Raw genomic sequence first — 27,097 nt, 5'->3', positions numbered from 1 at the left:
ACTGAGTGTTGACATTGCAGAGGCCCCCTCCCCCCCCCCGTTGAGTCGAGCTGATAAACTGCTCCCTCTGGACCCCCGATCAGCAGGGAGGAGGAGGAGGACGAGGAGGAGGAGGAGGAGGAGGAGGAGGAGGAGGAGGAGAAGGAAATACGTGAGCAAGAATATGAGCAGAGGAGACGAGAAGCAAAAGGAAATCATGAAGATAAGAAAAGAAGACGGTTTGAACTGAGGAGCCAGAGAGCTGCAGACACACACACACACACACACACACCAAAAATTCCACGACCCCCCTGCAGTACCTTCGCGGACCCCTTGAGTGTCGCGAACCCCCTGTTGAAGAACTCTGAGCTAAATGATGTTTTGGCTTAAAAAGACACTATTTCTCTTCTTCTTCTACATTTCATACAAATGTAAATTCAGTCCCGTTGTGCGTGTTGTTGAGCAGCTCCTTCACTGACTTCCCTTCTTCTGACATCAGCTGTTTCGTGCAGTCGCCTAGCAACAGCGGAGGGACACAACGGGCCGCACCCGCTAATCATTGAGATTAAAAATCAATACTTGTTGTTGTAGCTGTTAATGAGACGTGAGTGTGTCCTCAGCAGCTCGTGTGTCCTCAGCAGCTCGTGTTCTGTGTGTCTCACCTCTTAAAATGTGCATCCGTGTCACGTTGATGTGTGTGAGAAAGAGTTCATTCATTAGATTCACACGAGTGTCAGCGAGGGTCATTTATCAGGAGACACGCTGGTTTCAGACACACACACACACACACACACACACACACACACATGTTCCTGACTCTCGGGGACATCGCATGGTGAAGTCGATCAGATTCATTTCACCACCAAAGTGAGACCCCCGTTTGTCCGTAACCCACCAATCAGGACACAAAAACACACAAAGACAACAAGCAAAGTGCTCGTTTCTCCAAACTGAAGTCTGCGTGTTTCATTTCTCCTCTTGAGTCTCTTCCATGGTTCTTCACCTCTTGCGTTCGGAGATGATGGTTCATCATTCATCATATTCTTTTGTGTTCCACTGTTTGCTTGTTGTTGTGTGCAAACATCTGCTGACTGCGGGAGAAGAGACGGTTCCTCCTGACACACGGGGACAGACAACGTGAATGGACAGGTAGCGACCAGGAGGGAGGGACGGAGAGAAGCAGATGGAGGGGAGGAGGGGGAGGGGGGGGAGGTGATTGGCTGGCTGGGCTGCCGCTGTTGTTCAGGCGCCGGGAGGCTGCAGCAGCAGCAGCAGCAGAAGAAGAGAGTCTGCTCACTGCTGATCCTCCCGCTGCAGCGTCCCATCTCACGTCTGTGAGGAGCACCGAGGAGGAGACGCAGGGGTCCGTCAGAAGGAGGGAAGGAAAGCGGAGGAGGAGGAAGAGGAGGAGGAAGAGGAGGAGGAGGGACGCCGGTGAAGCTTTGCACAGACGAGCATCTCGTCCTGCAGGCTGAAATCAACGAGTGGAGGACTCCTGAAACATCTGGAAAGGTGAAGAGATTTCAAGACGTTTACATTTCTACTTCTGTCATTTTAAAGTCTTATTTTCTTTAAAAACATTATGTCTGTTTGTGTATTATTCATTCGTCTTATACTGAGACACCGATGATCAATTCCACATAAATGCAGGTATTTTACTGTTTTAATTCATCATAAACTATTTTCTTCATAATCACAGAGACAGAAAATAATCTGACATAATTTGCTAAAAAAAACAAAAAACTCCAAATGCTGTTTTTCAGTAGAATGTTTTCAGCTGCAAACAGGTCCAGGATGTTTGTGCACATTTGCAGCTCCCTTTCAGAATAAAAGCTTTTCAATTGCTCAGCGACAGTAATGAGTTGATGAAGAGGAAGAAAAGAGCTTCTGCTTCGTTCGGCAGGAAGCGAAGATGAAACATCATCGTAACTTAAAGTCTCTCCGTTGTGTTCAGGGGGCGGGACGTCTGGAGACATGGAGGAGCAGCAGAGGACGACCAGGGAGGAAGGGAGGAGCAGGAGAGGAGCCAGCTCAGTCTGACACTCCTGGGGGAGGAAGAGGAGGAGGAAGAGGACCCTGCTCAGTGTGGCTGAGGAGTGTGTCCACACCTCTGGACTCCAGTCCATCTCCAGATGGAAGGCATGGAGTTTTAAAGAGCAACTTGGGATCAAAGATTCGGAACCCTCTTCTCTCAGGAACCCGGTTCTCCAAACCGGATCAAACCGGACCACCAGGCTTCACTTCTTCTCCCATCTCCTCCCTGGATGAGCAGCTGCTGCTGACAGATGACACCTGCAGGGAGACGGAGGTGGACTCTTAAAAGCAGATCCGTCATGTTCAGTGACGGCAGCAGGTGATCCCCCCCCCCCCCCACCAGGAGGGACGCCCCACCCGTTTGTCACCCTGTTATACATTAACGTCGCTCAGGAGTGACAGTGAAGCACCACAGGGGGTAGAAAAGATCCAACCGCAGAATGCTGGTGGAGCTCAAAGGTTCAGTCGGCCCCCCCCCCATCCCCTCCCAATCCCCCCCCAGCATCAAACATGAGCAGTGGTCCAATAACCGTCAATAAAGAAGGAAGCTTCTGACCAGAAAAACCTTCTAAGTGTTCTGAGCACCTGGGAGGATCTGTCAGGGGATTCAGGGCCACTTACAGTCTCCACTGAGTTCCTGGAGCACCACGAGGAGGTCAGAGGTCACGCGGACCCTGATCTTTAAGCACAAGCACGTCGAGGAGGTCAGAGGTCACGCGGATCTTGATCTTTAAGCACAGGCACATCGAGGAGGTCAGAGGTCACGCGGATCTTGATCTTTAAGCACAGGCACATCGAGGAGGTCAGAGGTCACGCGGATCTTGATCTTTAAGCACAGGCACATCGAGGAGGTCAGAGGTCACGCGGATCTTGATCTTTAAGCACAGGCACATCGAGGAGGTCAGAGGTCACGCGGATCTTGATCTTTAAGCACAGGCACGTCGAGGAGGTCAGAGGTCACGCGGATCTTGATCTTTAAGCACAGGCACGTCGAGGAGGTCAGAGGTCACGCGGATCCTGATGACGACCACGTTGATTATGAAAAGGTCTCCGGAGCTCCGAAGAAGCACAACTTGGATTCACTTTGAGAGCATTTGGTCAAACGTTCACTAATATTTCACAAATTTTTGTACATTTTGACGGAATGAAAAATGTTTCTTGCTCTTTTTTTCCATTTGAGTTTCAAACCTGCCGACTTGAAGTATTAAATATCTGAGAAGCTGAGACCGAAGGGGCGGAGCTACGCCTCACACCTTACACCTGAAGCACAACCCCCCCACACCCCTCCACCCCCATACGTCAGGAACCTGGAGAGTTCAGTGAAGAGGTTAAAGGTCAGACGGCTGAGCTGGATTATCGACACGGAGCGTCGGTCTGCAGAGGACAGAGGACACAGAGGACACAGCGGACACAGCGGACGCCGACGTCCTCATCATGGGCTGCAACATGTGTGTGGTCAAGCGGCCGGAGGAGCAGTACCGGATCATGTTCCAGGTGAGACGTCAGATGAACACAACCTTCATGTCTCCTTAAACGCTCTGCTGAATCCTTCCTTCCCGCAGCGACGTCGTGCTCTCATCAGGAACCAGAAGATCGATCTGTCATCATTTAGCTGCTAATATCTGACTTTTCTAAAATGTCACTTTATGCGTAGATGGGTTTAAATAGGTGTGAGAGACACACTGGACCAGGAGACGTCAGGTCCCTGAAGGCCTCGTCTCTTTCAAAGCTAATAATATCTTATTCAATTATCATGGAGGAAAACGTTTTAATAGTCACTGTGAAAGATTAAGAAGAGACGACGAAGTGAGACACAAACTGTCCTGGGGGGGAATGTGTGTCTGAGTGTGTTTGTGAGAGACGTTCAGGACGCGTCTGTGAAGGACACTGTGTCTTCCTGCTGGGACGTCTCCGGTGTCCGGCCGGAGGCTGAAAGTCACAGAGGACAGAAACGCTCTCACATTCCTCCACGTTCATGTCGTGTTCTCCTTCAATCAATATTCACATTTGTTTTATGATTATTCACTCAAGTGGATGAAGTACAAGCAGGTCTTGTATGAGCAGTCGGGAGCTGTCTGTGGTGCTGAATAATGACACGACATGCTCATCTATGTTGATCCGGTACAAATCGCTACATTTTATGTATTTTTTTTCATCCAACAAGTCAAAGCGTTGAAGCGTGTTCAGCTCAACGTGTTTATGGAGGAGCTGCAGGTCCAAACACCTTCGTCTTCTTCTCCACCGGGACGCAAAACTTTCTTCCTCTCAACTGATCATTTTTCACAAACAACCAAATTTAGTTGAATCAATTCTCTGGGGACGAAGGTGTCTTTGTCTTCTGCGCTTTGTATTTCACCAGAAACCGACAGGCTGAGAGGACACGGGGTGGGGGGGGGGGGGGGGGCACTCAAACTCTCTCATGTATATTTATACGGATCAGATTCACAGTTTTTTAAGCTCTTCCTCTCACACACACTCTTCTTGCTCTCGGTGACGCTGTGTGACACTGAGAGTGATGCTTGTGCCCCCCCTCCTCCCCCCCAGCTGACTGTCTCTGTCTAAGACACATACTGTACTTTATTCTAAATAAGAAGTGGGTTTGTTGATTAAACTGAAGTGACATATTTTAGTAAATACGACTGTTCTGTCGATCAGATCCACTCGGTCCGTCCATCAGTCTCTGCGTCTGTCTCTTTGTCTCCTGCAAGTAGGACTAGATCCTGCTCTGCTCGCCTGCTTCCTTTCTTCTCTTTCTTCCCCTCTAGTGCCCCCCCCCCACCCCCTCCCCTCCTCCCTCTCAGTCACCTCGTCTCTATACTTTGCTGTCAGATTTGTCTCAATGGGAGGCTGTTGCCACGGTAACCAAGGCTATTAGGGAAGCCGTTATTTATGCTTCCTCATACTGGAGCTGGCAGATTTGCTGTAATGAGCACACACACACACACACACACACACACACACACACACACACACATGCACACAGACACACACACACACATGCACACATAGACAGACAGGCAGAGATAGAGAGAGCAATGTTTCTTCATCAAAAAAAAAAAAAAAATATCTCTCTCTCTATATATATATGTATATGATATATGAATATATATATATAGAAATATACATATATATATATATATATTTATGTATGTACACAAATATAATATACGTATATATATCATGTTACCATGGCAATGATCATATTGTGTTACTGAGGCATCTGTCATGCTTTTGAGCATCAGCACGCTATCGGCACAAGAGAAGAAGAAGCCCCCCCCCCCCACCCCCACTCCCCCCCCCCCCGGGTCTCTAGTTGTACAGAAGACATTAGTGGTAACGAGCTGTCGGCTCATTAGACAGAACCTCCCCGTTTACAGCTGAAGCACCTGGTGGTAGCCGTGTAGATACGACTCCCATGATGCATTGCTGCTGCTTCTACGAGAGGAAATACTGAGCTCCTCGTCCAACGCGGGATGAAATGTCCTCTGATAGTTTTTGAGGATGAGAAACCAAAGATTGACTTGATCAATTGAAAGCAATATTAGTACACGTTTTGTGAATATAAATAATCATAATAATAATAATAATATAAGTACGCGAGAGGTTTATCAGATAAAACAGAACTCTTGTAGACTCTTTCTCACCAGTTTCCCTTTAGAACCCTTTAGATCCGTTCTGCCGCCGTCGTGGTGTCATTTTTAGACAAATGATGATGTTTTTACAAACGCTTCCAGGCGCTTTAGAAACGTCTGAGAACGTTTACAGAATCCTGAGCTTCTGTATCGCAGCACATCAGGAGCATGAGTTCAGTGTGCATTCATTTCATACTTTGGTTCCTGAGACCATGAAGACGTCCTGTTGACAGTAGTCCGTGTTTGAATAACGCATCGCCTCACCGATACCTGTGTCACATGCTGCGCTCACATTACATTTAATATAGAAATCGAGGCCTCGACCATCCAATAAACACGTGATCGCTGCTCTGCGTTCAGATTCATGAAGCCACAGAGACTCGTCCGCATGCAGAATGTAGACTATGGCCTCTGATCTCAGGACATCGTGGAGATCGATGACAACAAGAGAGAAATGTGGGGCTATGAAAACATTCTCAGGTGTGCAGGTTCACCCATGAGCAAGGCAGCAAACTGCTCAGTGTGACCGCATGATGGAAGTGACAACGTGCCAGTGATCCATGTGGATTTACAGGCTCACATCACGCCGTTTAAAGGATTCACGCTTTCCTATTTACATTCTGGCCTTTTCCAGAAATTAAATCAGTTACACAATTTTATTTTACCTCGAGACGCTCATGAAAATAATCAAAAATCTCAATAACACAGAAACTTGATGAGTTAATAAAGTGTCAATAAATCCTATTTCTGGACGGGGCAGGTTGATACGGGGGGAGGGGGGGGGAGGGAAATCTCTCTCTTCTTCTCTCTCACTTCCACCCTCCCCCCCAACGACCTCATCACCTTCGCCCCCTTTTCTCCTCAACGAGTTACGGTTTCATCCGTCGGGATTGAACCTTCATCCCTTAATCTCTGACCACTCCCCCCCCCCCCCCCCCCCCCCCCCCCCAGTGCCTCTGCTTCCCCCTCGGCATGCTGGCATTGAAAAATGGATCCTTCCTCCTTAGTGTGTGTGTGTGTGTGTGTGTGTGTGTGTGTGTGTGTGTGTGTGTGTGTGATCGTGCACGGCAGGGAGTGCGTGGGTGGAAGAGATAAATGTCACACGAAAGAATGTGGAACTGTGTGTGTGTGTGTGTGGGGGGGGAGGTAGAGGGGGGGGCTGATGGATGTGGAGGAAATGCGACTTGATGGATCCAGTAAATAGTTCATGAGGGGGGAGGGAGGAGGGGGGAGGGAGGAGCCCCAGGAGGGGACATTGATGGAGGCTCCGACCACGGAGGACGATGAAGTCATCAATCAGCTTGTGAGTCTCAGTGATCAGAAGAGTCCAAAGATGCCGGTCACAGCTCCAGAAGCCCCCCCCCCCCCCCCCCCCATTCGGTCATCAATACTTTTGTTGCCCGTTCATGTTCCCATGAGGATGCATCATAACGAAGGCACACGATAAGATCAGTGTTTACTGGTCTACGGTATTAAGAGATGAGCCGACGAACATGGAGATCCTCTACAGGAAGCCCCTCCAACAGAAGAGAAATCAGCTTGTTTCCCCCGACATTTATTTCACACACACACACACACACACACATAACCCCCCCGGTGGTGCCTGCGGTTGTGCGGTTGTGTTGTCGCGCTAATGTGAGCGGCTGTGTGGAAGCTGCTGTTTGAAGGCGGGCCGGCGGTTAGAAGCCGGCGGCTGTTTGCGTGTTCGTTTTATTTGGCGCATCAGAGGGGAATTCATTTGAAAAACTCTACCTTGTGATTTGATGGGCGGAAACAGGTGGAAACCTAAAACCTGCATTCTCTGCAGTGACCAGCAGGGGGCGACTCCTCTGCTCCCATAGACGTCTATGAGGAAATGACTCTACTTCTCTGTAGTGACCAGCAGGGGGCGACTCCTCTGCTCCCATAGACGTCTATGAGGAAATGACTCTACTTCTCTGTAGTGACCAGCAGGGGGCGACTCCTCTGCTCCCATAGACGTCTATGAGGAAATGACTCTACTTCTCTGTAGTGACCAGCAGGGGGCGACTCCTCTGCTCCCATAGACGTCTATGAGGAAATGACTCTACTTCTCTGTAGTGACCAGCAGGGGGCGACTCCTCTGCTCCCATAGACGTCTATGAGGAAATGACTCTACTTCTCTGTAGTGACCAGCAGGGGGCGACTCCTCTGCTCCCATAGACGTCTATGAGGAAATGACTCTACTTCTCTGTAGTGACCAGCAGGGGGCGACTCCTCTGCTCCCATAGACGTCTATGAGGAAATGACTCTACTTCTCTGCAGTGACCAGCAGGGGGCGACTCCTCTGCTCCCATAGACGTCTATGAGGAAATGACTCTACTTCTCTGTAGTGACCAGCAGGGGGCGACTCCTCTGCTCCCATAGACGTCTATGAGGAAATGACTCTACTTCTCTGTAGTGACCAGCAGGGGGCGACTCCTCTGCTCCCATAGACGTCTATGAGGAAATGACTCTACTTCTCTGTAGTGACCAGCAGGGGGCGACTCCTCTGCTCCCATAGACGTCTATGAGGAAATGACTCTACTTCTCTTTGGTTTTATTCCCTCAGTAAACATTGTAAACATGAGTTTATGTCTCAGTCTCTAGTTTCAAGTCTTCTTCAACACAACATGATGTTCATTTAGTGAATTATGGTCCATTTAGAGTCAAACAGACCATAAGGTCATGAGGGCGGGGCTACACGCTGATTGACATGTGTTGTTGTTCTCACCAAGCATGGATGTGCGCAGTAAACATGGTTATGTGGAGATCTTACAAAACACAAAATGACAACCAAGACAACAAAAACGATTATAATACAATACAGACCACAATACACCAACACTAATGTTATGCTTTGGTTAAACAAACAATTACAGGAATGTCTTTAATCTCTCTGATTGATTCTGGTCCTCTTTCGATGTCTCACCCGTCTCTCTCCCTCTCTGTTTCCCTCCCTTCTCTATAGCAGAAAGGCCTGATTGACTCCCTGCGGCCGATGGACAGACACGGAAACGTGAAGGTAGAACCTGCCGCCCCCCGTCAGCCCTCATCGACCCCCCCGCCTCCTATCAGTCATCTTTATTAACACAACACTGAGGACAGATAGACATCGTCCTCCTACAGGCCTTTAGGCCTTGATTGATGTGAGGGGGGGGGGGGGGGGGGCGTGTTTGGACACATATGCTCATGCTTGGTTGCTTCAGAGGCGTCTTGCTGTTTGACGGACAGCTCTGCTCTTGGTCCAGGTACGAGGAGAGATACCGTAATCTTTTGTCTGTGCCGTTTCAGGGGCCGTACCCATAAGACCAAACAGGAAGATGCTATGCGGTATTTAGATATGACGTAACCAGCACACGGAGCCTTGGTTTTTAACCAATGACGTAGGGTTGAACCTAACAAACTGTTTAGCAAAATATTCTACAGCGCGGCTCTTTTGTCCCGGTGCAACTCCAAAAAGGAGGACGAATAAGCGTCCGGACAGCGCCTTAAACATCCGGCCTGAATCCAGAGGTGGGGTCACCCTACTTCCCGTCCACGTTGGCCTCATGTCTCCGGCTCACGGTTCAGTCTCACCTTTAAAACTCACAGCCAAAGCGATCAACCCAATGATCAGCCTCAGAGGAACGAAGGAAGCATTGCTACATAGCATAGCATAGCATAGCATTGCATGTTTTCTGCGATTAACTGAAGACATTCACGCTTTATCGACTTAGATAGATATATGAACTCTATGAAGTCTCCCTGCGGCGCTCCTTCCTTCGGGGGGGCGGTGCGATATCAGCGGGCCGTTTTCCCAGGAGGTGGAAGGCGCCGGACGCCTGGTGGCTCCCTGCAGTGATACTGTGGTGGGTACAAACCGTGGATCTGATCCCTTCCTCAGGTCCGAGGACGGAGGCCCTCTCAGCTCCCACTGGAGAAACCACAAAACTCCCAGGAGCCTTTGCACCAACTCGGGTCGGTCCGCAGGAGCCACAGGAGGAAAGGTAACACGAGCCGCTCAGTAGCGTCAGCGCCCATTTGATCATCCGGGCTTTGTTCCTCTTTTCACGGCTTTAATGCCGCCTTTGTTCGTACTTCAGTCCCATCGCCCTCGCCTCATTAAATCTCTTTCTCCTCTTCCTCGTCATGTTCTCTCATCTTCTACTCCTCTTTTAGCTCTAATCTTCTTAAATATGAAATCACTGAGTATTCTCACCTGACTTTTACCATCTTTTCTGATGTAACTGCACGTTTTATCATGTTCTGCTTGTCGGTTTCAATATCAGTCAGAAGCCATCGGTTCCCTCTCCTCCCTTTGAGTTTCCTCCACTGATTCAAGATGAAAAACCAAAGAGAGACAAGCAGCAGGGAATAAAGAATGCATTGCTTTCTTTTATGGTCTTTTGTTACTAAATGTGAAAATGATTGACTGAATTGATCTCATCTCGCCTCCGATGTCTTCGAAATGGACGAACTATATTTCAGAGCGGAGCACATTTGTTTAAATATCGTCCCTGAGATTTGACTGGATCACTGCAGAGGGATCGGGGGGAGGAGAACATCATCATTAGACATGAACCAGACTCATTGACGTCCCTCCCGATGACCTTTGGCTTACAGTCCAGTGCCTTAAGGAAGGTGACGGACAGGCTCAGCTAGCTGATGTGATCTGATCTATATTTATATACCTCTTTATTGATCACTATGGACCAAACACCAAGTCCTTGTTTGTACGTATGTGTGGGAATCCACCACGGCAAGGCCTTCACAGTTCCTGTGTAAACTCGCCCTCCCCCCCCCTCCTCCCCCGGCTACGTCAGTGTGCGGCGGTAAGGGGGCCGGCAGCGGCTCCGTCTACTCTGTTGCCATGGTGCCGATTCCCGACTGCGTCGACAACGCCACGCAGACGGACATCAGCTTCCAGAACATGGTGCCGCTGGGGAGGAGCAGAGGTCACCACCTAAACCACCAGGGGCGGGGGGGCGGCTCCTCCTCCCCCCTTCCTCACCTCGAGGGACCCGATGGCATCAATGAGTTGTGAGTCATGAGTCACGTTGTCTCTTTGGGGTCTCTTTCGATGTGACGGGACTGATTCATTATTACTCCCCCATCTCTCACTCCCCCCTCCAGCTGTGTGTTCGGGTACAACGACCCCGATGACTACTTCGACGTCTCCAACCACGAGGTGGACAGACAGGATGACCTGGAGTACGAGGTGAGACGCTTTTGTTGAGCCTTCACTTCAGGACGGTTCATTTCATATTTTGGACGCCTACTACTGTCGTCTAGAAAATGACAAACCTCCCGAACTTCAATTCAGTAAGTTGTGTTCCATTTAGAGTCAAACAGACAGAGCAGGTACGCTTCAGGGCGGAGCTACACAGTGATTGACAGGTTGCTGCCAGAGAAAAGTCGAAAGAATCGGCGAAATTAAACCGCAAGGATGGAAAACCCAAAATAGAGACATTGCTCAGCCACACAAAGGAGCTTCTACTGGCTGTGGTGCTGGGAGCAGACTAGATGAGAGATGGTTGAACTGGTCTTAACCTTCACAGGAGGCTCCGCCTCACTTCCCTGGAGGCTGATGGGCCCCTCGGTTCATTTGAGCAGCTCGTTTCTCCGTGGCTCCGCTGGTTGAGAGCTGCTCGAGAACGACGTCAAAGAAGTCAGTAAAGTGGAAACGTTCTCCTTCGTTCTGACCCGCTCACCAAAGAGACTTCCTGTTCTCTTCTTCCAGTAACCTTTTGTAATCCATGTTCATTCTTTACTCGGGTCCATCTTTGCATCATTATAGCCCCTAAACGACCTGCTGATGTTCATTCCATTCCTTGGATTAAGTCCTTCATTTGTTTCCTTAATCACCTACTTTCCTCTGTCGATGCCCTCCAGCTGAGTCCAGATCGGAGTGTTAATGCTGGTCGTCACTGGTCTCATCAGCACTGGTCTCTATGACGACTTCTGAAAGTGACTTTGATCTTAAGTTTGTGACAAACCTGATGACAAAACCATACAGTGAATTGTGTTTAACTTACATCCTCCCTACTGACCAGCAGGGGGCGACTCCTCTGCTCCCATAGACGTCTATGAGGAAATGACTCTACTTCTCTGTAGTGACCAGCAGGGGGCGACTCCTCTGCTCCCATAGACGTCTATGAGGAAATGACTCTACTTCTCTGTAGTGACCAGCAGGGGGCGACTCCTCTGCTCCCATAGACGTCTATGAGGAAATGACTCTACTTCTCTGTGGTGACCAGCAGGGGGCGACTCCTCTGCTCCCATAGACGTCTATGAGGAAATGACTCTACTTCTCTGTAGTGACCAGCAGGGGGCGACTCCTCTGCTCCCATAGACGTCTATGAGGAAATGACTCTACTTCTCTGTAGTGACCAGCAGGGGGCGACTCCTCTGCTCCCATAGACGTCTATGAGGAAATGACTCTACTTCTCTGTAGTGACCAGCAGGGGGCGACTCCTCTGCTCCCATAGACGTCTGTGAGGAAATGACTCTACTTCTCTGTAGTGACCAGCAGGGGGCGACTCCTCTGCTCCCATAGACGTCTATGAGGAAATGACTCTACTTCTCTGTAGTGACCAGCAGGGGGCGACTCCTCTGCTCCCATAGACGTCTATGAGGAAATGACTCTACTTCTCTGTAGTGACCAGCAGGGGGCGACTCCTCTGCTCCCATAGACGTCTATGAGGAAATGACTCTACTTCTCTGTAGTGACCAGCAGGGGGCGACTCCTCTGCTCCCATAGACGTCTATGAGGAAATGACTCTACTTCTCTGTAGTGACCAGCAGGGGGCGACTCCTCTGCTCCCATAGACGTCTATGAGGAAATGACTCTACTTCTCTGTAGTGACCAGCAGGGGGCGACTCCTCTGCTCCCATAGACGTCTATGAGGAAATGACTCTACTTCTCTGTAGTGACCAGCAGGGGGCGACTCCTCTGCTCCCATAGACGTCTATGAGGAAATGACTCTACTTCTCTGTAGTGACCAGCAGGGGGCGACTCCTCTGCTCCCATAGACGTCTATGAGGAAATGACTCTACTTCTCTGTAGTGACCAGCAGGGGGCGACTCCTCTGCTCCCATAGACGTCTATGAGGAAATGACTCTACTTCTCTGTAGTGACCAGCAGGGGGCGACTCCTCTGCTCCCATAGACGTCTATGAGGAAATGACTCTACTTCTCTCTTGATTTATTCCCTCAGTGAACATTGTAAACATGAGTTTATGTCTCAGTCTCGTCTTCAACGCAGCGCGATGTTCATTTAGTTCACTACGTGACGTGTTGTTGTGTTGAGGTGAACCTTCTCATCTGGAGTCTGTCTGAATGAATCCGTGTTTCTTCTCTCTTCCAGGAGGTGGAGCTGTACAAATCCAGTCAGCAGGAGAAGCTGGGTCTGACAGTCTGCTACAGGACCGACGAGGAGGAGGATCTGGGGATTTACGTTGGAGAGGTGAAACCTCAGCTGCTCTTCATCCCTGCATTCAACTCCTCCTCCTCCTCCTCCTCCTCCTCCTCCTCCTCCCCACAGTTCATCTCATTTATCTTCTCACATATTTAGATACCCCCTCCCCTCCCCCCAGCACAGGATGCTTTATAACTGATCACAAAGGGTGGTCCTCCTTCTTACTCCATTTCTCCTGCATTCATCCATCATCCTTCTCTTCATCCAGCCTCCTCATTATTATTTACATCCGCTCATCATCCCTTCCTTCATCTTCTTATCCTTTGAATCATTGATCCGACCACCTTCTCCTTCTCTTTCCATTCACTCTGCCAGTTTAGAGCGCCTTCATCCTGTCATCAATCATTGATGCGTTTCTTATCCATGAGTTCATGTATTCATGTATTCATCCATCTATTGCTGAAGGGCTTTGTGTGTCTTCATCTTTAGGTTAATCCAAACAGCATCGCCGCCAAGAACGGACGCATCAGAGAGGGCGACCGAATCCTACAGGTACGATACAGTAAAGGCCGCTTTCTGTTCTCACCATGTACCACACACACACACACACACACACACACACACACACACACACACACACACACACAGAGTCGGCCCACTTTGAAATCTGAAAATCTTTCGCGGCCCACCCAAAACCTTTAATCAAAACATAATGATTAAACGACCTTAAGAATTTAACCAAAATCAAACATCCGCGAGCAAAAGTCCGTCTCCGCGAGGTATTTGCTCGCTTGCGAAACGTGAGCTTCGTTGCTCGCGAGGAGAATCTCTGCTCGCAATCGAAGGAGTTTTCTACGCGCTCGCTGTTGTTCTTTCTGACAGGGAGGTGGAGACGGTGCTTTCAGGGTCCGATCGATGCCGCGAGGTGCGTCCGCTCCCGCCGCCCCCCTCGCCATCCACGCCTTAAATCTTCGGCTGCTTTTAGAATAACTTATTTCCCCGTTTAGATGGTTCAGCGTCTGTAGAGAAAAGGGCGCCGTCTCTCGCTCTTTAATCCCATGAAGTGCTCGGCGAGAACGACAGCTTTGTTTCTCCGACGCGCCCTGAAAGCAGCTCCGTATCTCACTCAGCATCTCGCCGTCGTAGACGAGCTTTGGCGTGTTTGTCAGAGTGAACAACCAGTACGGATCAACCGATTAACCAAATGATCCATATATATAAAGCGCTCTGGATTATAAGCCACTGTCGTTTTTGAGGAAGTTAAAGCCTTTTAAGTGCGTCTTGGAGTGCGGAAAATGCGGTATATTGACTTTAATACCACAAGAGGGCGCCGCGTTTGTTGAACAACGACAGGCGGACAAGAGCAGCCGTTTCGAGCCTTATTGTTTTATTAATCTGTCCGTTTAAATTGTTTGTGCTTCATCAACTAATGTTTCACATAACTAATGTGCCGCATCATAAATACTTTTATATTAATGTCAAACTTATTAAAAAACTTTATTTATTTATTGTAAATAAACCCACTGCGTACTGCGGCCCACCTGCAGTACCTCCGCGGCCCACCAGCGGGCCTCGGCCCACACTTTGGGAATCGCTGTAGTAGACCATTGATCATCTCGTCTCACAACGTGGACTCAACCCAAATATCCGTCTTTTCCCAAACCTAACTATGTTTTTCAGGTTCAGCTGAGGACCAACGGGGGCTTTAATCACCGACGTATTTGCCCTCATAGCGTCGTACCGTCTGAGCAGAGAACGGAGTCTTTCTCCCTCTGTGTGTGTGTGTGTGCTGTTTCACTGTGGTGCAGTTAGCGCTGTTAGCATCGTTAGCATCTTTAACTGTGAGCTGTCGGCACCATGTTGAGAGCCGTCAATCAAAATGATCCCAATCTCATGTCATGCATCTCAAACACGAATGATACCGTGTGAAGTAATAAAACCATAAGTCAGTGTCCTTTATGGACCGACGTTTATTTTATAAAAACTGCGCCAATGAGCGAAAATCAAAACTTGTTTCTGGACAAATGTGAGAAAAACAAAACAAAAATGGGGATTACATTTGAATGGGATTTCTAGCATCCATTTTTTACCCTCACAGAGATATTTACAATATATTAATGCCATAAAAAATGCAAAAATGTGTGTGAGCTTTTCCTCATCCAAACGTTGTGACATGTGATTAGGATTAAAGAAACTCAGTTAACTCTTTTAACGCAAACCAAAGCTCTTCTGTGGCCTCAGTTGTTCTCACGACTCATCTCAGTCATCTCCATGACAACAGAGCAAAGTTAAACCCAGAAGCCTCTAAAGGAACCCTGAAATAAGATTTAAATCACAGTGTGGTCACTAAAGGAGAAACTTGTGTTGTACAGAAAGCTAAAAAGATAAGCTGTGCTTTTGATATGAACCCGTCTCCTTCAGCTTTACAGGACTTTCTATAAATGACCAATTTCATCTGAGCAGAAAGGAAAAATCTCGTTTCATAAATCTGAAACATGCTCAATGATTTGGCATCAGGAGGGAAAAAGATTCAAATCAGACTATGTAAATTCGTACCGTGGCCCCTCGCGGACCGCGTGGTCCAATCAGAACGAGCCGTCAGCAGCCCAGTTACTGCTGCTCTAAAAATAGACCGGGGGGTGTTGTGGTCACCCAGTGTTACCAGCACACCCCTCGCTCTGTTTGTCACTATATGACAGAAGAGCCGATGCAGCACAGACCGAACCAGAGCGAGGGGGACGGGGGGGACGGGGGGACGGGGGGGGACGGGGGGGGGACCTCACCGGACGTTCCCATCGGGTTCCTCTCAGACTTCTGTGGACTTTGACCTACGCAGACACACCTCCCCCCACACAATGGCGACCAATCACAGGACGCCGCTGCTTTGAGGAGCAAATATCGGACCAAAGGAGAAATGTGTGAACACGAGAATGTGTACGTTTATATTTTTTCAAATATGGGAACTATTACAACCTCTTAAATGCTGGTGAATGAATTAGAGATGAACATGAATCCGCTGTTGACTACGGTTTATTTCATCAAAGGACTGAAGGACTTTGGCAGAGGAGCCGTCAGCCGGAGCTTAATGAGGCGTTTGACCTTTTTGAAATCCCTTTAAAACCAGATGCTTTTGTTTACCCCCCACATCCCCCCCCTCTGACTATGAGACTGAAAAGCGAGCGTGAATAAATTCATCTCCGATGACATTTTACTGCTCGTTGACGTCTGACCCTCCGACTGAGAACCGGTGTCGCAGGGAAGGAAAAACTGACAGATGTGTGTTGAGAATCGACTGTGCGGCACCGTCCCATCACCATGGTTACCGGTGTCTCACAAGGACAAGGACCATATCTGCCTCTTACATGGTTCACACACGTCGTATTAATCGGGAAAGGATAATTGGGATAAAGAGAGAGATTCTCACATTGGACCCCCCCCCCCCTTCAGATCAACGGCGTGGACATCCAGAACAGAGAGGAGGCGGTGGCCGTTTTGACTCGAGAGGACAGCATCAACTTCTCCCTGCTGCTGGCCCGGCCCGACATAGAGGTGACGTCACATGACACTGGAAGCTAATAGAGGACTGCAGGTAACCATAGAAACACCACCCCCCCCAATCAGCTGTCCGGTAAAGGATCAGGACTAAACTGGGACTGGTTCAGTTTAATAGGATTAATAAGGTTAATGAAGTAGTCTCTTTATTACTTTAAACTGAGCCGATCCTTTTTTTTTTTAGGATGATTTCTTCATTTTCAGCTCCAGAAATAGTGTCCACATCCGTAACGTCCTTCAGTGACCCACTTCCTCCTGGTGTCCCTGCTGGGGGAGGATCGGTGGGGTCTTCTCCTGCCATCCAACTCATGGAACACTAGCAGTGGCTTTGTTTCCCTCCCTGACGGAGCTTAGAGACCTTTAGGGATATTTCCACACAACAACCATCCAGTACCCTAAACTGAGAGGGGGGTGTTATATAATAATAACTATTGGGTCAGTTTGATGTGTTGATGTTTACTGGGGTAAAACGGTCCGGCTGGTCTCGTCTTTCCTCCAGGAAGCTGTTCCCTGTGTGAAGCTTCATCACGTACCTTTTGTACTGAGTAAAAACACTTTTTTAAATCTAAACTTTGACCACCACCAAATCACATTGTTACTGGTTACCCTGTGGAGATGGAGCTTTACTTTGAAAGAGTGTGTGCAGGAAGCAGGCTTTAAATGAACACAGGCTTTTTTGAATGAACAGTGATTGAAACCTTTCGTAGGACGTCGTACAAACAGTTGTATGAAGACACGTTGAAAAGGTACAGAGAATGCAGATCATCTCCATTTGTCATTTTGGGCTTTTTTGTGATCCAAGATAAAGTGTGTAGTTCAACTGAGTGTGAAGCAGATTCGTGATATTCACAGTCAGCCTTTTTTCTTCACAACATTAATTGGTTGTGTGTGCACTCGGCCTTATAACACACACTCACACAAGATGATTTATCACAGCTCTGTGTGTACATCTGCTGACAGAGGAGGAGCTGCATGACATTCATACATGTCAGGTAAACACACAAATAATGAAGGAACAGCAGTGAGGCTCAGTGATGCTTTTTAATGGCGTCCTAGAGGAGGATGGTGATGGTGAAGGTTTGGTCTTCAGGGTCTGGTAGGTTTGGTCTTCAGGGTCTGGTAGGTTTGGTCTTGAGGGTCTGCTAGGTTTGGTCTTCAGGGTCTACTAGGTTTGGTCTTGAGGGTCTGCTAGGTTTGGTCTTGAGGGTCTGCTAGGTTTGGTCTTCAGTGTCTGGTAGGTTTGTTCTTGAGGGTCTGCTAGGTTTGGTCTTCAGGGTCTGGTAGGTTTAGTCTTGAGGGTCTGGTAGGTTTGGTCTTGAGGGTCTGGTAGGTTTGGTCTTGAGGGTCTGGTAGGTTTGTTTTTGAGGGTCTGGTAGGTTTGGTCTTCAGAGTCTGGTAGGTTTGGTCTTGAGGGTCTGGTAGGTCTGGTCTTGAGGGTCTGGTAGGTTTGGTCTTGAGGGTCTGGTAGGTTTGGTCTTGAGGGTCTGGTAGGTTTGGTCTTGAGGGTCTGGTGGGTTTTGTCCTCAGGATCTTGTATAGTTATTAGCATCTATTTGATTCATTATTCATGTATTTCAGCACAACGACCCTGCTGGTCCAGAAGAGGACATGGAGCTGACTCTGGAAGTAGAAGGCTTCCTCGCAGACCCTGAAGCCTCCGCCGCTTACCGCCTCTGTCGGGAGGGGGGAGGCGGAGGAGGCCTGGGCTGCCAGGAGGAAACAGGCGGTGGACTGGACGGGGACGAGGACGGAGAGAGAGAAGAGAAGGAGGATGGAGACCCCCCGGTGCCCCTCCCGCCTCCACTTAGCCTGGCTCCTCTGCTGTCCAACAGCCAGGAGCTGGACAGCGGGGTGGGCCGGACCGACGACAGCACCCGCTACGAGGAGTCGTCGGAACACGACCTGCTGGGGGATCAGACCAGCGCCTGCAACACCAACACCACCAACACCCCCGGCAGTGCCAGGAAGTTCAGGCCGGGACCCAGCCCCAGGTAGGCCCGGGTCTAGCGTCAGTACTCAGGACATCATTTTTAAATTAAGTTCAGTACCAAGTAAAAATACTGTGGAGAACTTTCATGTTTAAATATCACAATCCCCTCTGTGTGTTGTGGCCCAGGCCGAGTCCTAGACCAAGCCCCGGCCTGAGCCCCGGCCGAGGAGACACCACCCCTCCTTTCCTCCACCTGCGAGACTTTCAGCTCAGCTCAGACTCCCTCCCTGGCCTGGACTGGGCAGCCGGCCCCCACCATCACCCCAAGGTACAGACAAATTAAGGATGGAGATATTTTGTTTTCTGAATGTTGGCAAATCCCCAACAAGACGCTGAGAACTCTGTGGGTCTCACATGCGATGAAACCCGCAGAAGAGGAACCAACATTTCTCACAACATGAGAGCAGCAAGCCGAACATCTACCCGCACTAATGCAACCACGGTGATACAGTCTGATCACTGACATCTTTACTTAGAAGAGGGGGGAGTTTAAAGAGCTTTTGCAGCTGAAGAAAGATTATTTACATGCAATAATAACACAAATATTGATTGTTTTCCTGATAAGTTTTATTTCATTATTTAAAAAAATAAAAAAACAGGTCTTTTAGAGGTAACGATAAAATCCTAAAGATACTTCTAACAAAGCTGGATATCTGTTGCTCATCTGAGAAAAAGAGCTTAATTAAATCAAACCAATGAACCTCATCATCATCATCATCATCGTCACGGGGTAGTTCATTTTGAGAGCACCAAATGTTCCAATTCCTTGTGTTTATTAGAATGAAATTGGGGGATCTGGGGGGCTGGCGGTGCTGTAGGCGCTCATGTGCCGCAGCAGGAAACCATTAACGTCATTATCTAGAGCGGAGCAACGAGAGCTGTGCTTCCACTGTGACACCCGCTTCTAACGGTGCCACCCTGGTGGGGGCGCTTCACCGACCGGCACGCTCAGACGACACTCACCGCCTGTCGGCGTGGCGAACCACGGGTACCAACACCACGCTGACCTCCAGTGGCATCGGGATTTAGGCACTTCACTTTCAGTGATCTCCCAACAACATTTTTATGAGGAGATTATCGATGATGAAAATATTTCAAACTTTTAAAGATTTGTGATATTCTATCATTCTTATCTTATATATTACAAGCTTGATTAATTTGAGCCACTGATCTTGCTGAATTGCTTCAGCTGAACGCACAAATAGTAAAAAGATTGAATGTTTTTAATCTTTGAGATTACCATAGACTGGCTTCTTGCTAACACGTGACCTCTGAACTTAAGCACCACCACCATCAGCCCCCTCTGAGCATGATGATGCCGGGCCTGACGGAGGAGGAGTGCCAGCGATACCAGGAGTTGCTGGAGGTCAAGTGCCAGTTCGAGAAACGCAACGAAAAACAGCTTGAGGGGAGAGACCCAGGGGAGCGAACGGAGGGGGAGGATTCTTCTTCATTGGTGGACGTGAACTTCAGCGCCGCTCTGAGCGAGCACGAGATGGCGCTGATCGAGGAGGAGCTACGCCACCTGGAGTTCAAGTGCCGCAACATCCTGCGAGCGCAGAAGATGCAGCAGTTAAGAGAGAGATGCCTCAAAGCCTGGATGATGGAGGAGGTGACGGCCGGGCGACCACGCCCGCCTGAAGCAGGTAACCATGACAACAGGAATGAGTCAAAACGAAGGGTGGAATCCGGTATGAGGTCTGCGTTGTCGCTAGCTACCCGTGGAATAGTGAGTTTCATTTGTTTGGGCCAAATTGGTTCTTTTCCTTTCAATGATAGAAGATGCTTTTATATTAAACAGGCTCTCATACGGTTGCCATGACTACAAAAGCTTGTCGTCCTTTTTCATTGCCGTGCTTTAAACATGAAATTCTCCCAAGTTGTTGGTTGTAAAGCTCAACATGTGGCCACGCCCACTGTGTGATGACATCACTTTTAGAACACGACCCCATCAGGCAGCCAGGGTTTGATTGGTTCCTCTTAAAAAACGTTTCATTTGGAAGAAAATTTGGGCTATTCGACAACTTATTGTTAATGTATTTTTCTGTTATTTATATATTGATTGTAAAGAAAAAAATGTATGTAAAAAAATCCATGTCAATAAGAGGTGAGAGGAGGAAAAGAGGATTTTCTGTAGTCAAAGCTTTAAAATAATCTTAATAAAAAGTCTTTGAATACCTTCCGAAATCTGAAGTAAACGAAAAATTCTTTACTCGTAGGTTTGGACGTCAACGAGGACATGGACGACGATGACCCTCATCGCCACGAGTTATCGGCCATCAACGAGCTCCCAGAGAGATCGGACGACAAAGACAGCACCAGCGCCTACAACACCGGCGGGGAGAGCTGCCGGAGCACGCCGCTGGTCAGCACCGAGCAGATCCCGCCTCTCCAGGAAGAGGAGGACCACGTCGGCGGGCGGCTGATGTCCCCACCTCCTCTTCTCCCCCTTGTTTGCCTCCCTCCTCTGAACTCCCCCCTCACCCCGCGGCGTCGCGGGTGGGACAGAGAGAGGCGCCACTCCAACCTCAGTGGCTCCTTCTCACCAGGCACTTACAGGAAGTACGAGACGGCCAATGGAAACGTGGCGCAAGGCTCAAGCTCCACCCCCTGCACCCCCTCCAAATTCAGGTTTTGCTTTCATCACATCTTGTTGACTCAAACTGCATATTCTTGATTGTATTAGGTGATACGTTGGGTTTGTCTTCATCCTCAGGTCTCTGACCAGAGAGGCGGGATCATCCAGAGGAGGTGTGGCTGACGGGGGGCTGTGCTCCAGAGCAGGTACACAATGAACTGCATTATTCTGTGTACTGTGGATGCTCATTTTCAAAGCCGATGAAGAGTTCTGTTGAAGGTTTGTTGGCCATAAGTAGCCAGCTACATGCTAAAGTTCCTCAGTGTCCGCAGCACGGCACGCCACAACATGTAATAATCATTCAAATCAAAGACGCGCAACAGGAGTCTTTCGAGAACCACAATGAGTCGTCTACTCTTCGGCTTCAGGGATTAATACCTACATTTCAAACAACAGCTTGGTGGACTGTCTTAGGAAAATACAAGAAAATCTAGGAGTAATTCTCTGAAAACCATCGTAATCATTGCAGGTGGCGCCGCCGACAGGCCCGGAGGTGGAAGTGCAGAGTCCAGTCCGTATTTCAGCAGAAGACGCCAGAGTCACAACAAACCGTTGGGCCGCTACCAGAGCTGCATGACGCTGCCCTCCGAAGGCCTGGTTGACCCGCTGGACCGAATCCGGGACAGGGCGAGTGCCGAGGGCGAGGAGAGGGGCAAGGGCACGGGCAGCAGCTGCCCCGCCAGCCCCAGGAGTGTGAACAGCGCCCCCTGTGGTCTGGAGGGCCACCACACTGGCGCCTCGCGGTTAGGACTGGCTCTACCGCTCGGGCACTCATCGCCGTCGGCCTCACCGCAGCGCATGGAGTGGAAGGTAAATGGTGTGGTGAAGGATTCTCCCATCAGCCCTCTGAACACCACTGGGCCCCAACTACGTCCTGATTAAAGCTCCAGTTCTTGTGGGGTAACATACCCCACAAGAGTCTCCCCACCTCCCAAATTAGGACCAATGCTGCAGCGTTATCGTTTACAATAGTTCTTTATTGTAAGTACGAGGTCATGGGCTACCTTCAGGGTGAGCGTGGCCCACAACACCAAACAAAACAATCTGTGCAGGTCACCTAACTTCCCTAGACCACACAAAGGAACAAACAAAAGTACAGGTATGTTACCTATCTTCCTACCTAGAAGCAGGAGAAAACATGGTCAAACAAAAGGGCTTCTCACCCCTACCATGCCGACCCCCTTGCTAACCCCACCACCCAGAGATCTGTGAGGTGCAGCATGGCCCGGTTGGAAGCTGGAGAGGCAGGCATAAAGGGCCCGGCTGGCTCCAACACCATCACCACTTTCATTTGTCCTCTCTAGGTGAAGGTCCGGAGCGACGGCACTCGCTACGTGGCCAAGCGGCCGGTCAGGGATCGACTCCTGAAGGCCAGAGCCATGAAGATCAGAGAGGAACGCAGCGGCATGACGACCGACGACGACGCGGCCAGTGAGATGAAGCAGGTAGAGTCTGAGCTTAGCATAGCCTGCCTACGCTGTGATCTCAGCTTAGTAAGGCCTGTCTACGTAGTTATCTCAGCTTAGTAAGGCCTGTCTACGTAGTGATCTCAGCTTAGTAAGGCCTGTCTAGTGATCTCATCTTAGCAAGGCCTGTCTAGTGATCTCAGCTTAGTGAGGCCTGTCTACGTAGTGATCTCAGCTTAGTAAGGCCTGTCTAGTGATCTCATCTTAGCAAGGCCTGTCTAGTGATCTCAGCTTAGTGAGGCCTGTCTACGTAGTCATCTCAGTTTAGTAAGGTCTGTCTACGTAGTGATCTCAGCTTAGTAAGGCCTGTCTACGTAGTGATCTCAGCTTAGTAAGGCCTGCTTACGCTGTGATCTCAGCTTAGTTAGGCCTGTCTACGTAGTCATCTCAGCTTAGTAAGGTCTGTCTACGTAGTGATCTCAGTTTAGTAAGGCCTGTCTAGTGATCTCATCTTAGCAAGGCCTGTCTAGTGATCTCAGCTTAGTGAGGCCTGTCTACGTAGTCATCTCAGTTTAGTAAGGTCTGTCTACGTAGTGATCTCAGCTTAGTAAGGCCTGTCTACGTAGTGATCTCAGCTTAGTAAGGCCTGCTTACGCTGTGATCTCAGCTTAGTTAGGCCTGTCTACGTAGTCATCTCAGCTTAGTAAGGTCTGTCTACGTAGTGATCTCAGTTTAGTAAGGCCTGTCTAGTGATCTCAGCTTAGTAAGGGCTGTCTAGTGATCTCATCTTAGCAAGGCCTGTCTAGTGATCTCAGCTTAGTGAGGCCTGTCTACGTAGTCATCTCAGCTTAGTAAGGTCTGTCTACGTAGTGATCTCAGTTTAGTAAGGCCTGTCTAGTGATCTCAGCTTAGTAAGGGCTGTCTAGTGATCTCAGCTTAGTAAGGCCTGTCTACGTAGTGATCTCAGCTTAGTAAGGCCTGTCCACGTAGTGATCTCAGCTTAGTAAGGCCTGTCTACGTAGTGATCTCAGGAATATTGTATTCCAACATATCCACATACAATATTTCTTGGATTATCCTGCCAAAAGGTTTTCGTCATACAGACTTTCAAGAACAACCACATCATCAAACTAGCTGAAATGAGTCTACATTTCCTTTACCCGAACATCCTGCATGTGGACCTCTTTCTGTTCCTCTTCCTCACCTCAGAAAATCAGAAAAAACAAGAATATAATTAATTGAACTACTCACCATTTTAAATCCCAATTCCACAACCACCAAATCCCTTTCTTTCATTTCATTTACACACGCAGCTGGTATTTAGCCCGAGCTAACTGTGTCTGGAACTGTGCTCCATCAGGGCCGATACTGGAGCAAGGAGGAGAGGAAGCAGCAGCTGCTGAGAGCCAGAGAATACCGACGAAGAAGAGAGTTCATGATGCAAAGCCGTCTGGACTACCTCAAAGGAGACAGGTAGGGTACCAGGACGGGTTCTACCCGGACGACTGAAGGAATCATCAACACGTACAACACAGTTACAGAGAACCAAACATCATTGGGCTCTTAGCTGAGTTTAATGAAATTGTTGAGTGAATATTTCTCTCAGATCAAATGAGTCAATAATTTGTGTTTTTCACCTTAAAATGTTTTATCTTCAAGCCCAAAATAACCAAAACTTATAAAACTAGAAAGAAACCAGTTCAACAAAGCTCAAGAGCTCAGAGCTCCCGACCACGTCACGAGATCAAATGTGTGAAACCAACAGCGTGAACAGAGGGTTAAAGCCCTGTTTTTTTGCTTTCTTATCCAGGGACACTTCCTCACCAGCAGGAGGCGCCGAAGTCAAGCTTCCCCCACGACAGGAAAACCACGTCCTGCTTCTGAGCCAGAAGAAGACCACGAAGAAGAGGAACCGCCGCATCCTCGACAACTGGATGACCATCCAGGAGCTGCTGGCCCACGGCTCCAGGTCGCCGGACGGGAAGAAGATCTACAACCCTCTGCTCTCCGTGACCACGGTGTGACCAGGAGGAGGAGGAGCAAACCGGGACATGACCATCAGAAACAGGACTTAGGACTGGACACCGGGAGGATGAGGAGACGAGATTTAAGACGCGAAGCGCTTTGACGTGACAAAGGTAGGAAGGAGGAAGGGGAAGATACAAGGAAAGGAAACAGGAGAGAATGGAGCGTGAGGAGTCCGGAGAGGAACGCTGTGATGTCACAGAAGACTCTGACTCGGATCACCGGACCAACAATGTGAAGTCCTGAAGATCTGGGATCAAATGTTTTAGAAATTGGGCGTTCTCTAACCAGGTGATGCAGTCCCATCACACGTGGTGAAGACACGTTTAAGGTTTCGGGCTTACGGTTCATCTCCGCCCCCCCGCAGGTTCAGTCCCACATCGACCAGAGTGTGTTCAGAGTGCACCGTCTCCCCGTGGACGCAGAGACGTGAAGGACAACGAGCTTGAGAGGAGAACTTTCACGTAGAAAGGAACATTCCAGATGACCCAAATCAAAGTGTCTTTCTTCTCGGAGGACACTGAATGTACATACATGTTACCCTTTTGCAGAAACGAGTATTATTGATCCACCTGATGGACCACGGCTGCACGATGTTTGTTTGTCTTCTGCAGCAACATTCTGCACACGAAACAAAAGGGAAACTAATCGAGTGTTTTCCATTGAATGTAGTCGAGCCACAACGAACAACAATGAACACAACGTTTCACGCCTCTCGAGCTTTGCAGCCTGAATGTGATGTCGTGTCACTTGCTGTGTGAGCAGCGACTTATCACAGGACTCCAGCAACAGAAGCTCTTTAAAATCTTCACTTGATTTAATATTTTGCTGCCAAATCAAACAGTTTTTTGCAGGATATTCAATCTTTGTTTTTCCGTATATAAAACTTTTAGTACATTCTCTTTTCAAGGCTTGTGCAAAAACAAACAAAGTATGAATATGAGATATGAGTTTACAGATAATTGCATCCTCCTCCTCCTGCAGTCTGTGACTTTCACTCTTTTTGTCTGTTGGCCGTCTGGCGTTGAGCTGATAACACGCTGCTGTGACACGCAGGAATATTAACAATCCACACGCGTGACTCCACTCATATCTTTAGCCATGTGATTCTGATTAAAAAGAGTAGTACAGAGAGCATAAAGGTCACTATAGACCAGTGCATTCAACCATAAAATAAAATGAATATTATAATATTGTTGTGTTCAGTGCTCAACACTATGTGCATTCAAGAAAAATATATTCACTTTTATATCGCAGGTCTCATTGATCTGTGACTTCATCTACAGGTGCATTATTTGTAAGTCACTTTCCCAGAATGCCTTTTGAGACTCCTTGTGGGGATAAACTTACATTAATTAAAACTACTCGCCCATGTGAGAACATGATGTAGTCAGATGATATATATATGTACTGTATATGTCAAATGATATATGTGAAAGTCAAATAGTTCATATTAAGTTACTAAACGTGTTGCTCAAGGAGCTTTTGGCAGCAGGGGGCTCACAGGGTGCTTGGGGCTTCACAGCTTGGTTGTGTCCATCATTGGGTGTAAAATAAAATATTAATACTGAGTAACAGCATGCATGGTTTAAGTATTGAACATTTTGGATTATTGAACAGCTTTTCTGAAGCTAAAGTGTAGTGAAGACATTTTTTGTATTGAAAGTGAAAACCTGCAGAATGAATTAAAACAAAGTCGAGTGAGACGTGTTCCTTGGTCTTTCTGTAAACACACTGAGGAGTACTGATCCGGATCGCTATGTCAGCGCCTAGCTGAGTATCTGCAGTTCCTATTAACTCACAAACTGTAAAATCAGTCAACCCACATGGTTGTTTGTGGCCTTTCTCCATCAGAAATGAACTAGTGGCTACGAAGCCACTAGAAAAGAACCTCTTCAGAGGCGTGTGGTGACGGGTCCGTGCTGCCCTCTGCTGCTCAGATGCATGCATGCATGCGGGGGGGGGGGGGGGTGGCGTTGCATGCGCTCACTCACAGAGTGCGACCCCCCTTTTTAGGAATAGCTGATACTTTTACAGAAATGCAATTTATGTCTTTTTGGTTATTTTTACACTTAATAAACCACATAGGACAGTAAATTAATAAAATTGGATTTGTTGTATTTCACATGAGTCATTTGTTAGATTTATGTAATTTAAGCATTTTAAATCTCAATGCAATATATGTATTTTTTGAACACAGACATCAATTTTCTGTCGTTGGTTGTTTGAACGTTTGGATTTTAAACTAGAAGGTGTTTCCTGAAAGATCTTCAGAGTTTCAACATGGGTTGCTATGGCTACTGCTGCATCATGGATGATTTCTTTGCCTTTGGATTTTAAGCTTCCAACTTGTTGAGCAACTGATGAAAGCGGAACTCCTTCTATTCCTCTCCTTCTTCCATCTACAGCTCAACCTTTAGATTAGATTAGATTCATCTTTATTGT

General features: G+C 48.3%; 1 protein-coding gene across 2 annotated transcripts; it reads left to right on the top strand.

Moving 5' to 3' along the window:
* Positions 1–1,232: 1,232 nt before the first annotated feature.
* LOC120829682 (PDZ domain-containing protein 4) lies at positions 1,233–26,356 on the top strand. 2 transcript variants are annotated; one of them, XM_078081502.1, is made up of 18 exons: positions 1,233–1,491; positions 1,934–3,507; positions 8,617–8,667; positions 9,529–9,631; positions 10,448–10,664; positions 10,758–10,842; positions 12,991–13,089; positions 13,531–13,593; positions 16,489–16,590; positions 18,172–18,584; positions 18,710–18,851; positions 19,866–20,229; positions 20,803–21,214; positions 21,300–21,367; positions 21,691–22,031; positions 22,526–22,666; positions 23,988–24,100; positions 24,438–26,356. In XM_078081502.1, exons 2-18 carry the CDS (start codon positions 3,448–3,450, stop codon positions 24,649–24,651), a joined length of 2,988 nt encoding a protein of 995 aa, XP_077937628.1. In that variant the 5' UTR covers positions 1,233–1,491; positions 1,934–3,447; the 3' UTR covers positions 24,652–26,356. The 2 variants fall into 2 exon arrangements, with proteins under 2 accessions (XP_077937628.1, XP_077937623.1); XM_078081497.1 differs by having other exon boundaries at positions 8,614–8,667.
* The last annotated feature ends 741 nt before the right edge of the window (positions 26,357–27,097 follow it).

The sequence above is a fragment of the Gasterosteus aculeatus genome, chromosome 2 (genome assembly GCF_964276395.1).
Source record: "Gasterosteus aculeatus chromosome 2, fGasAcu3.hap1.1, whole genome shotgun sequence".
NCBI classification, from domain to species: domain Eukaryota; kingdom Metazoa; phylum Chordata; class Actinopteri; order Perciformes; family Gasterosteidae; genus Gasterosteus; species Gasterosteus aculeatus.
Note: the sequence above shows the minus strand (reverse complement) of the source record. Positions and strands in the feature narration are given on the sequence as shown.

Coding starts and splice junctions, on each gene's coding strand:
- LOC120829682 (XM_078081497.1), top strand. CDS start 3,448: ATGGGCTGCAACATGTGTGTGGTCAAGCGGCCGGAGGAGCAGTACCGG. Junction 10,665..10,757: donor CCCGATGGCATCAATGAGTT/GTGAGTCATGAG, acceptor TCCCCCCTCCAG/CTGTGTGTTCGGGTACAACG. Junction 21,215..21,299: donor TGCACCCCCTCCAAATTCAG/GTTTTGCTTTCA, acceptor CTTCATCCTCAG/GTCTCTGACCAGAGAGGCGG.